Below are 12,995 nucleotides of genomic sequence, written 5' to 3'. Positions count from 1 at the left end.
CGTGGTCGGGGCCCAAAGCTGACAATATCGTGCTACGGTGGTGGAGCGGGCCCGGGAAGTGATCCGCCCCGGGTCGGGATGTGACAATTTGGTATCAGAGCCTAACCCTAGCCGCGTGTGTGCCGACGAGGACGTCGGGCCCCTAAGGGGGGTGGATTGTGACATCCCACATCGCCCAGGGGAGCGATCCTTATATGTATATTCCTATCTCTACCTGGCACGAGGCCTTTTGGGAGCTCACTGGCTTCGGGTTCCATGGGAACTCCGAAGTTAAGCGAGTAGCGCGCGAGAGCATTCCCAGAATGGGTGACCCATCGGGAAGTTCTCGTGTGAGTTCCCAGAAACAAAACCGTGAGGGCGTGGTTGGGGTCCAAAGCGGACAATATCGTGCTACGGTGGTGGAGCGGGACCAAGAAATGATCCGCCCCGGGCGGGGATGTGACAACAACCAATCTTATAAGTTTATAAAAAATTAAAAGAAACGTTATCGAGGTAGATAAAAAATTTGTGATGTAGGTAGATAATATTAATTAATCTATGATATAGGTAGACTATGAATAAAAACCTATCATATAGATAGATAACACGAAATAATATGTGATATAGATAGACTAATGAGCAAAAACATATCGTATAGGTAGATAAAATACAATTAATCTATAACACAGGTAGAATAAACAAAATATACAAATAGATTCATTACAGAAATATATAATACAGGTAGATAAACAAAATATACAACATCTATCTTGCGGTTCTGTATTTTGAAGATGGGCTATGGACACGAGTTTTCCTCTACATAATCTTGTGTGATGTTATCGATTTCCACATAACTAGGATCTTCTTTGTTCTAGTTATAGAAAGGGTGAAACTTTTTTTTTTTTTTTTTTGCTCGTTCTAGTTTCTGTATGCTAGATCCCAACAATGTACATTTTATACATCTTGACAACCACTATACTTGAATTTCATAAAGCGAATGAGTTGGTTTAGTATCCTGGATGTTGACTCGGATCCATCTGCCTGGTTTGGAATTTGTTCAGCCCGAAGTTACCGATTGTTTCAGTGTTGACAAGTTTTATTATTTCTGATTTTAGAGTAGTTAAGTCTCTGTTACGTTAGGCTTGGCCTTTTCATTCCTTTTGAATTGAGACATTCTTATTAAGCAGGATGTTGGTTTCAATTTTCTTATGCCTGTGGGCTGTGGCTGTTTAATTTATCTTGGAAAGAGAACATTTTTCTGGAAATTTTAAAACTTGAAAGAAGAAGACTGAACAAGAAGGAAGGGGATCGAAGAACACAGCACAAATTGTATACGGGAGTTATGGAGGAAGAGATATACTTTAAAACTAATTCTACAAGTAGGGGATTATTTAAAGATAAATAATTAATTTCATAATACAAGTAAATGTAGAATTAAAGGATAATGTTAATAGAGGGGTAATTTTGACAAAAAAATGAAAATAAAATGACGTGGACAATGAGTCACTGGACTTAAATCAATAATTAAATAAAATTGGATTATATCTAGTAATTGCTTACAAATTTGGACTTATTTCAAGTTTTCCCATGATTAAAACACAAATTACAAGTCCATAAATAATATAAGTCCATTAAATCTTCATAACACATACAATAATATGGTTTTGTTACAACTTACACCACTCGGAAAACCTTACAATATATACTCTGAGCCATATTTTATATATGTTAGTTATAATGTCATGTTCTATATTTTATATGTGTTACTTAAAATGTTATGTTCTATATTATATATATGTTAGTTAAGATGTTATGTTCTAAGTCGTTGTTATAAAGATACAGATTGAGCATTGATCTTTGGATTTTGTTCATTAAATTTTGGCGCTGAATTAAAAATTCGTGAAATTTTAATTATTAAAATTAACACAATTGTATAGCAATTGGATCAAAACTCTAAAAATTAATACTCCAATTTTCTCATTTTATATAAAATATTGATGCCACAAATTAATAGTTGTAATAGGAATACTGTATCGAAGTGATACAGTATAACAAACTCATAGTCTAATGCTACATGCATCTTATTATGGAAAGAGATCTCAAGTTATGGTCTCCCAGATAGTTAAAATAGTTAATATGGAGATGATAAATTAAATCGACCGGTTAAAATAGTTTTTAAAGTCAAATGTTTGCTAAACTAACAAAAATCTACCTAATGTTTACGTAGAAGCTTCTTTAGAGCATCTTTATCAGTTGATAGAAAGTAAGAACAAAGATCATAATGTGCCTTCCAACCCAAAAAACCCTCTTCAGCAATTCAATAAGCCAAGAGCATCTCACTCGTTTCTGAAGAGCAAGTGCACTAAAATTACCCTTACTATTCATTCTAAGAGTATCTCCACCTTTGTGGAGGGCAAGAGCAATTAAACTTGCCTTTACCATTCACTTTATACATATTATAACCTGTTCATCCTACTAGTGCTTCTTTTTTTTTTTTTTTTTTTTTTTGCCCCTTTATGTCTTCATTTTCTCGTTTCTTGTGTGCGATTTTATTGTACGCACTAAATGCTCGATAAAATGCCTTAGTTGACAATTTTTGATAGTTTTTAACACTACTCTACAATTTCTTGTACCACTCTTGACAAGCCTCTACATGTCATAGTGTTCTTGACATATATTGGTATAAGCCTTCAGTATATATTAGCAAAAATTGACATGTTCCTATAAGGTGCTTGACGAAATAATGTAATGAAATTTTTTTAGTCAAAATCATGACTCCATTATTTGAAAATTTTGACTTTGCCAATGTCATGGTTATGCTTTTTGTTTGTCATTTGATATTTTTTGGGGGGGGGGGGGGGGGTCAAAGTTTGTCATTTGATATAGGAATGTGGCGATGATGAATGCTATTGCGATTATTGATGAAATCGGTAATGTTAGGAAAATTATATTTATAAATTAAATTATGTGTCATTAATTAAAAAAAAGTATCAATATTTAAGTAATAATCTAACCATCAACTTTCATGTCACTTATTTTACAAAAATTTAATTTATAAATTTAGTTCCTCTAATATTATTAAATGAAATAGAAAGCTGTATATGACACCTATATTTCTTGCGCGTGGTGCGGGAAAGCCGTCATTAAAAAAATAATATTTCTTGAACTTGTCAATATTAACGATCACGTCAAAAGCCCAGTTGATATAATTATCATATGTGTGAAATAATTGGCGCGTGAGGTGTTTGCCCAACAGGCGCGTGAGGTGTTTGCCCAACAGGCGCGTGAGGTGTTTGCCCAACAGGCGCGTGAGGTGTTTGCCCAACACCTACGATGTGTTGGCGTCTGCTGATTGGCGGTAGATTCGGTGAAACATTCAGAAGAGCGTGTAATAATATTTCCTGGAAGATAAACGGATCAGATGCGTGGACGATTTCGCGAATTACAATGTCATCGTTTTGATGCATTGCCCGCAGATAAACTTCGTGCCCGTATCAAAGTTGGCAGTTTTCGTGACTTGCTATATGCGGACAAGGATTGTATGGCATTCTATTTCTCATGTCTTGTGATCACGGTTAAGTCACATCAATATTTTATATTATTATTTATTTTTATCTTATTATCTTTATAAAAAATAATATAAAATGTTGACATAACTTAACAGTGACCACACAAAATAGAAGGACACCGAAAATGGAAGGGCAGACAATCCTTGTCTGCTATCTGCACTCCAACTTGGGACACGCATCACATACCCAAGCATATCCCCTAAGTATTTGGGCCTCGAATAGTATTTGCATACTGTGCATGTGGTAATTGATTTAAAAGTTCAACAACGTAGATCAATCTTGATAAATATTAATCAAATTAGAAATATTTGAGATATTTAATTAAATTCAAAAAAGTTAATGAACATTATATTTTAAGAAACATTAAAATTTCAATGTGGCAATTAAATTGGCAAATGATTTCAGATTGGAATGAAATTTGACATAAATAATCTATGAATCAATACTTAAAAAAATAAACGGTTTAGATCGTTGAAGTTCAATGTGAAATGGGTTCCATAACTAATCTTCATTCTTTTTTTCAAAAAATGGGGATGACTTCTCTTTAAAGGGCTTGTATATATAGATATTGATGCAAATAGTTGAGGTTTAAAATTTAATTAAATCTCAACCGCTCATTTACAAAAAAGAGGTATATTTGTCGATTTGCTTCTTAAACTTGTATAAAGCTGTCAATATTCCATTGAACTTTAATTTCCATCAATTACCTCTTGAACTTTTATAATTAGCCAATTCCCTCATGAACATTAATTTTAGCTGGTTACCTCGTGAACTTTTTATAAATAGCCAATTTCTCATTGATGGTAGATTATAAAAAAATTTCGTTCAATTTTTTATCCATTTTGATCACGCGGACAACACATGACAAGTGTATGGGGGAAAAAAGAATGGAAAATTGGATGGATGAAAATTGAATGAAAATTTAGGGGGGGGGGAATGTTCAAGGGGATAATTGGCTAAAATTGAAGTTCAAAAGGAAAATTGACACCTTTATACAAGTTCAGAAAGCAAATTAACAAATATCTCTATAAAAAATAATGTGCAAGAAAGAATCATGCATACATAACGTACCTATAATTTGTACATAATGTACCTAGTATTGATATACACTATTATTGTTCTTCCATTAATATTCAAGTTTACAATTTTCTTGCAAAGTTAACTAATCAATGTATGATATCATACATGGGACATGTCAATATAACTTTCGATATAAATTCTGTCAAACATTTAAGTTTTGTTAATTTGTTGTCAACATGCGCTTAAAGTCTACGAGTATAATAATACTTTCGTAGTCTCATTAAATACTCTAAAAAAAATGCAAGCTCAATTCTGCCACGATTTACTAAGGAAATGTGTCGCGCCCTTATCCCGGAAATACGTTCAAGAACGAAACACGATGTAAAAAATACTTGTTCGTCAATCATGCCTTCCTTACGAGTCATAGCAAAAAACAACCTAACGGTTCGATAATGTAGTAACATTTTTCTGTATTTTATGGTTGTATCAAACCTCTATATTAGATTGTTTACGTACCTTAAGACGGAATCTAGCAATTCGTGGTTCACCATTTGCTAAACTCTGACATTTCTCATGGTACTTTCTAGCAGAGAAACATAGAATTCCAAAATCACTTAATAAAACTCAAGTAGCATGAATCACTAGATTCTAGAATACATAATGAAACTATATGCCAGCTAGGATTGTCATTCCGTCACTCACATACATCACATATTTTCCAACATAGTTCCACAATCAAAACAAATAATCGACTCCATGAATCCAAGCTGCACAATATTAACATTTAACTACATTGATCAACCAACAAGATCATATATCACTTTAATAATTTTTAATAAGGCCAACCTCTAAAAAGGTTTGCTGTATTTCAGTATTGAAATCCATTATCTAGCATTGTAATCCTAAGTTACAACCACAAACATAAACTTGAGCAACTTCTATGCACAAGAATCTAGAATTCTGAACTAACTCAATAGAATCGAACATGAAATAGGATTCAAAACCAACTCAATGAAATCCAATCGAAGGTAGGGTTCCGAACCACTGAATGGAACCAAATAGGAAAAGGGATTCCAGACAGCTTAACTGAATCTAACTATGAAGTTGTCGCCCATTGCAAATTTATCAAGCACAACCATAGGCATAATTTAATAGTGTAAGCAATGATCATCCATCGTGGATATACCAAGCATGATTACTCTTAATATATGTATGGTCCCCCACTCGCAGATATACCAAGCAGGACTGTATCCTATAGTACTTGGTAATGATCACCCATCGTGGATATACCAAGCATGATGACACCTTGAATACGTACGGTCCCCCATTGTGGATATACCAAGCAGCTCCATAAACATAGTTTAATAATGTAGGCCGTGATCACCCATCACAGATATACTAAGCATCATTACTCCTAGAATATGTATGTCCCCCCATTGCAGATATACCAAGTAGGACCGTATCTTGTAGTACTAGGTAGTGATCTCCAACGTGGATATACCAAGCATGATCACACCTAGAATACGTATGGTCCCCATTGCGGATTAACTAGGTAAGACCACATACATGCCTTTAATAATGTGGTCCTCCAATGCAGATTAACCAGGTGGGACCCACTGATGCAAATTAATCAGGTGGAATGACCCCTAGAATGCGTGTGGTCCCCCTAATGTAGATTACCAGGCGGGACCATTCATGTACCACACTATTATATGGTGCTGTCACATTATCACACATCATACCTCATACATCAACATCCATGATTTACAATGGGAGCACATACACTATCAATTCCACTTGACAACCAAATCTTGTCATACAGACATAAAAGTTCTACAGAATACTTCTAATACAGTTTCCAGTTCATCTTTTCATACTAACAATCATACATTATCGTTACTCTCCCCTAGAGGTACTTCTCAGGATAACGCGCTAACCAAAGTAAGGCCACTAAGCATTATTAGGTTATCTCCAACTGATCCAGGAAGAGTCATATGCCAAAATATAGCCTATTTTGACATGAAAATTGTCTCCAACTAAGTCCTTGGCCAAAGGGCTTGTGGGCCCCACCGGGCCATAATTCATCCACCAGGCCAACGAGCTGGCCAAAAGGAGCCAGCCATCCAGCTTGTTTGCACTAGCCATCCAGCTTGTTTGCACCAGCCAAAACCCATCCACTTTCATATTAACGAGAAAATTTTCGACACGACAGTTTTCACATTCGATAAAACCGGCCTACTTCAAGTAAAATGAAAATACAAAGTGAAATGCTTCTCGTACGAATGACGTGGCAGGTTGGTCTTATTTTTTATTTTTTATAAAGAATGTATTTTTGCTCACAACCATTTAGTGTGATGTATGTTCACCATTTTATTTATCACCATTAGATGAGTTTAAATTTTGAAATTTGTGCTTATCTATTGCATGAATCTTGAAATTCAAACTCATCTGACGATGATAAATATAATAATTAATCTACATCATATTAAATAGTGGTGAACAAAAATATTCTGTTTTATAAAGGCCTCGTGATTTTTGTTCTGTAGTGGTAATGATGAGTTGGAGCTGGAAAGTACAAAAGGGTAGAAACACAGCCATCATTACACAATAAATGAACATATAAAATTTGATCGGACGTTTTTGAATGAAATTATCTTCCCCCAATTCAACAAAAAATAAAAAATAAAACTCCCCCCAAAAGGGTACAAACGACAGCGGCACGTCTCATTCAGAAACTTACATCACCGTAATATTCGTTTGTCTTCAGGTAAATATGTAAGTGAAATTCGTTTCATTAACTCCCGCAAGTTTCCGTACGCGATTAAAATGAATAATACTTACCACTCAAAGATAGTAGAAATTTCTATTCAAAATTTTAATATTTTAATCATAGAATTTTGTGTTTATAATCATACTTATATTATGAATTATACTGTAAATATCATCTCTGTAAAAAATAAATTAAAACTAACATGGTTTAGTCAATCTATTGTAACAAATACATAGACCGTTCGTAATACTTTTACTAATACCGTTCATTTCATTTTAAACAGTTTGATAATTAAACGACCTTAATTTTAATTGATTTTTTGCACAGAAAATCTGTATAAGGTAATTTATAATATGAACTGTTCTAATTATAAATACGAACTTCTATAAATTGATAACGAATAATTTTAAGTAAAAATTCCTACTCATGTTTAAATAGCTAAGTATTATTCGGTTAAAATACCCAAACCAAACCGCGGTTAAAAAAATAAAATTTTAACGAAAAATCCACGGTACTGTTTACTTTAACAAAAAACCATATTTTTTAAACTAAAAATTCAATTCTAATACTATTCACTTTACCTTTTATTTTTTCTTTATCATTATTTATAACTCAAGTTTTAAAACCTTTTCGTTAATTTTTCCTTTAAAAAAAACCCCGAAAAGTTAACAAAACGACCAGAACACACTTTCCACTTCATCACAGCCGGTCACACTCAGAGACTCGCAGAGAGAGAGAGAGAGAGAGAGAGAGAGAGAGAGAGCAGAGAGAGGGGTGGATGTGGAGGGCGTCGTTCTTCTTCCCTGAGCAGAAAAGAACAAGTTTCGTCCTGCTTTTCCAGGCAAAGCTCTGATTAATTACCAAATCGGAACCAAACACACTCGCTTTTGCAAGCGAAGCAGAGACGAAAACCACAAAAAGTATGAGCGAAGACGCAAAGAGAAGCGTCGCCGGAGCTCTGTCGGCGAAGCCCAATTCCGACGACCGGAAACCCTCCTCGGCTGTCACCACACCCACCGGCAAGCGCGTCATCATCAAGAGCGCCGACATGTTCCAGGATATGCAGAAGGAGGCCGTCGACATCGCCATCGGGGTTAGCTCTCTCTCTAACTTTGTTTTGCGATTTTTCTTGCTATATTGGTGTTTGGATTGAATTCAGAAATGGGTTTTTTGGGGATGGAAAATTGAATTTCTGGGTTTTGTTCTGTTCAGGCATTTGAGAAGCACAGCGTGGAGAAGGACGTTGCCGAGTATATAAAGAAGGAGTTCGATAAGAAGCATGGACCCACTTGGCATTGCATTGTTGGCCGTAATTTTGGTAATCCATTCAATTTCTCTCCTTTTCTTTTCTGGGTTTTGTTCAGATTTATTATTTGAAAACATTTGGTGACATTGAAGAAAATATAATTCATTGTTTTGTATTTTTGTTGTTAATTGTGTTTTTTTTTTTTTTTTGGTGGTTTAATTAGGATGAGTTGTGTTGTTTGAAATGGAATAGATCTAAAGCTTTAATGGATTCCTACGTCATAAACTATTATCAGCTGGATGTTGAAAAAAGTACTGGAAGTTTATAGTTCTTTTTGAAGAAAACATTGTAGCTCTCTCAGATTAACAAATTCTAAGTAGAATGGCTGAAAAACTTTGATCATATAGATATAGGTCTGGTGTTATCGTAGCCGACTATACATGTTACTTTATTTGTGGACATGAAATAGTGCTCAACTCAATAGGAGAAACGCTGATGCCGAATGTTTATTCTCCAACAGATCCTGATTTTGGAGGGATCTGTGTTAGTGATCTTTCCTCAACCTTTTGTTTAGTGCTTGATATTCGGCTACTGTTGAATGGTGGAAAAGGATTTTTAAGTGATTGAAAGTTGGGGATTCAATCTTGTATATAATCACTCTGCAATAAAATCATGTTTGCCAACAAGTGAAATTAAGTTGTCAGCTTGTCTTACATGCTGACTGTACCGAAATTAAGTTGTCGGCTTGTCTAGATCAATGTCTTATCAATACCCTTGAAGGAGGCAGCAGACCAGAAAATGGTTGGGGTTTCGCTTCTATATATCGTGTGACAACATGCCTAAATGCTTAGCTGGTTATTTGGAGGAGAGAGATTTTAGGTGGTTAGTCTAGAAAAAATTTAGGTGAGATGTTTAAGAAATCCACTGACCATAGATTGAGCCAAAAAAGTTTAGTGATAGCCTATCCATTTGAAAAGGTTGTGTTAGTGATGTACTACCACGCAAGAGGCAGCCCGTTGAGGCGTTGATTTACTTGCTCTAAAAGTGAATGTCCTTATAAGTCTGTTATGTTGTTGTGCCACTTCTGTATATGCAACAGATATTTTGGTTCTTTTTCATTGTTACGTGTTTTCCGCTGTTGCATTTTTCACATCCAATCGTTTTGGTGTTGGTGTAAAATAGAATATCACTCCCCGGCTTTAACAAAGTTCCTATATTTTCTGTTTCGTATGAGTATTAGTTTGCGCCATTTCTAACTGAAGGAAACAGTTGGTGGGATTACCTTGGATAATCAGAGCAACATTTTCTTTAGTAAAAACATGAGGCCACCTAGGTTGAACAGTTCATAATTGGCTTGTGAGTCTCCTATGTGTCTTCCACTGGCACCCTTTTGGTTTATTTTGAACCTCACAAGCACTGGCATTGTTGCTCCAGAGTTCAGAGCGTTTGCACTCATTGGGCTTGCTTGGTACGTGTGATTGGATTGGAATGGATAACTCCCTAATCTCAAGGCATGTTGAGGGGAAAAATGAAAAAAATTATGACCGACTAGAGGGTGGAAGATGGATTAACTCACGAAGGAAACCTAAACCCACTCCAAAATAGTAGGATTAGGGATGAGTTGTCTTCATGTCTAATCCTCTGCTGTTCCCCTTTAAATGAAAAATCATTCACTTCTACCTTCAATTTGCCTTTAACCTGGATAGTTATCCATTACAATCCAATCCTACTAACCAAGCGAGGCCATATTTGGTTGGGTCTAAACTAGCTGGGAGTCTGCAATCAGCTCTTTTCATTATATTCTCGACAGATGTATGCAAATAACCAACATAGCAGGCAAAGGATTGTGTTTGACATCTTTGATATCTTTGATATGGCATCTAGCTTAGATGAAACCAGGCCTACTAAGGGTGCTAAATTTTTTCGGTCCATTCAGAATGCAACATATTGAAGTTGTGTTTGGATATTTTGGATTTTCGGAATATTTTTTCTTTTCCTTGATCAATCTAATCTTGAAATTGTTGTACAACATCTGGAACTACAAATAATTCATTCCATCAAACAAGAAGTATTCACGAATATATTTTCACGTTTTTCCTTTGTGCAGGTTCGTATGTGACTCATGAAACAAACCACTTTGTCTACTTCTACTTGGATCAGAAAGCAGTTTTGCTATTTAAGTCTGGTTGAACGCTTGTGATGATGACAAAGATGGTGACGAAAAGAATGACGACGAGCCTGAAGTTGTGATGCCATCAGTTGCACTTGTATGTATTAAATTGAATCTGCTAGCTGGTCAACCGCTTGCTTAAAATTCTTGCACTTAACTTGTATATCTAATACTACTTCTACGGGCTGTGAGGTATGAGTTTCAGTTTTTCAATTTAATTGTGGCTCTAACTTGGCTTTAAGCTCTTTCATCTTTCTTTGCGTGGTGAAGTGAGAAATTGGAACTTATTTAGGGCATCCTGATTCCCCATTTGCCCATGGAAACGGAATACTTTGCATAAAATGCCGGCCTTTTCATTCTAGAATGGACCGGCCAATAGCATGGACCGAGATCCGTGGGTGTTGGATCTTTAGTCAATAATCCAACGATCATGGATCCCTGTCCATACCATACTAGACAAAGCAGAAAGAATGTGCAGAATTAAGAGGAGATACTCCTTTGATTTTTCAGAACTTTACCAAAAAAATGTTCAAAATTGTTAAAAAATCAAAACTAAAAAGTAAAAACGAAATGATTATCAACGATCTCTTGAATCTTATAAAAATGCATATTAGTTTCTGCATGAAGCAAAACTAAGACCTTACAGTGTCGTTCTCCAATCTCCAGGGAGGGATTATGGAGAGGGGAAAAAAAGCTACATTTTCAATGATATTTTTGTAGGCTTTGAAATCAATGGTAATTCACAAAAAAAAAAGAAAAAGAAAAGAAAAAAAGGGTAGAAGTTTAAAAGAAATATTATCTATATATTCATATGCACCCATCATTTTTGCCAAATGATTGTTTCGCACCTGAAAACCCTTTACCTTTTTGTGTCTTTTCCTTATGGAACTGTTTCCTAATGACAATTTAAATTTGCTAGACGTGATGTTTCAACTTCCAATCATGCATGCATGCTTCTCACCTACACACACCATATAAAATTACCCGACTCTCAACTAGTGTCCTGCATACGTCGATTGCATTAGTAGTAGTACGTATGTACCACATGCATTGTGAGGAAAAATATAATTGGCTTAAGCATAACCTTTCTCCAAGGAGACTCTATTAAACCGTAACAATTACCTTCTGTGTATTGTTTGAGAAAAATTTCATATAACCGATGCGTACAAAATCTTTCCCTAATGCTATATAATATCAACAATTACAATTCAATTTTATTATTTTGCATTGCCAGAGAAATGTCGCGAGTACAAAATCTTCCCTAATGCAACATTGATAAGATAACAGTAAATTTTACTTTTTGCGCTGTCAAAGAAAAGTTAGATATAACCGAGATGCACAAATATGTCCTCAATACGACATTGATAAGAAGAGAGAACAATTAAATTTCATTTTGCGTTGTCAAAGGAAAGTAGGCAAGTCCAAAATCTTCCCTAATGTGATAAAATAAGATAACATTTAACTTTCCTTACGCATATTGTCGGTAGAGAACACTTAAATATAACCGATGAACACAAAATTTTTCTCTAATGTGACATCAATAAACGACAACAATTAGACTTCAGTTTTCATTGTTAGAGAAAAGTCGTCGAGTACAAAATCTTCCCTAATGCGACAAAATAAGATAGCGATTACTTTGCTTACGCATATTGTCGAAGGAGAACATTTAAATATAACCGACACTCACAAAATCTTTCTCTAATGCGACATTGACAAATGATAGCAATAAGATTTCATTTTGTCGTTGAGTACAAAATCTTCCCTAATGCGACAAAATAAGATAACAATTAACTTTGCTTACGCATAGTGGTGGAGGAGAACAGTTAAATATAACCAAAATCTTTCACTAATGCGACATCGATACACGACAATGATTAGATTTCATTTTGCGTTGTTAGAGAAAAGTCGTCGAGTATAAAATCTTCCCTAACGCGACAAAATAAGATAACAGTTAAATAAAATCGACACGCACAAAATATTTCTCTAATGCAACACCATTATACGACAACAATTAGATTTCATTTTGCATTGTCAAAGAAATGTCGTTGAGTACAAAATATTTCCTAATGCGACAAAATAAGATAACAATTGAATTTGCTTTCGCATATTGTTAGAGGAAAGTTTTGGTGCTTACAAAATTCTTACCCTAATGCAATGTTGATACCCATGAATGTTCGAGAATCAACTCTCTTTTTACTTTGTGTGCGGAGATGTGTGACCATTCCTGAGTCAATAGACCCC

The 12,995-nt window shown here is 35.1% G+C and overlaps 1 protein-coding gene across 1 annotated transcript; it reads left to right on the top strand.

Moving 5' to 3' along the window:
- The first annotated feature begins 8,036 nt into the window (after window positions 1-8,036).
- On the top strand, window positions 8,037-10,995 carry LOC137732110 (uncharacterized). Its single transcript, XM_068471402.2, has 3 exons — window positions 8,037-8,431; window positions 8,551-8,656; window positions 10,692-10,995. The coding sequence occupies exons 1-3, from the start codon at window positions 8,261-8,263 to the stop codon at window positions 10,772-10,774; spliced, it is 360 nt and encodes a 119-aa protein (XP_068327503.2). The 5' UTR covers window positions 8,037-8,260; the 3' UTR covers window positions 10,775-10,995.
- Window positions 10,996-12,995: the final 2,000 nt, after the last annotated feature.

Source organism: Pyrus communis, chromosome 16 (assembly GCF_041283825.1).
Source record: "Pyrus communis isolate YQ-2024b chromosome 16, ASM4128382v1, whole genome shotgun sequence".
NCBI classification, from domain to species: Eukaryota; Viridiplantae; Streptophyta; class Magnoliopsida; order Rosales; family Rosaceae; genus Pyrus; species Pyrus communis.
The sequence above is the reverse complement of the archived record's forward strand: the minus strand, read 5'-3'. Positions and strand labels throughout refer to the sequence as shown.

Bases quoted from the DNA above. Each gene is read 5' to 3' on its own strand.
- LOC137732110 (XM_068471402.2), top strand. From the start codon at position 8,261: ATGAGCGAAGACGCAAAGAGAAGCGTCGCCGGAGCTCTGTCGGCGAAG. The intron at 8,432-8,550 runs GTTAGCTCTCTC...TGTTCTGTTCAG, and splicing joins CCGTCGACATCGCCATCGGG to GCATTTGAGAAGCACAGCGT. The intron at 8,657-10,691 runs GTAATCCATTCA...TCCTTTGTGCAG, and splicing joins CATTGTTGGCCGTAATTTTG to GTTCGTATGTGACTCATGAA.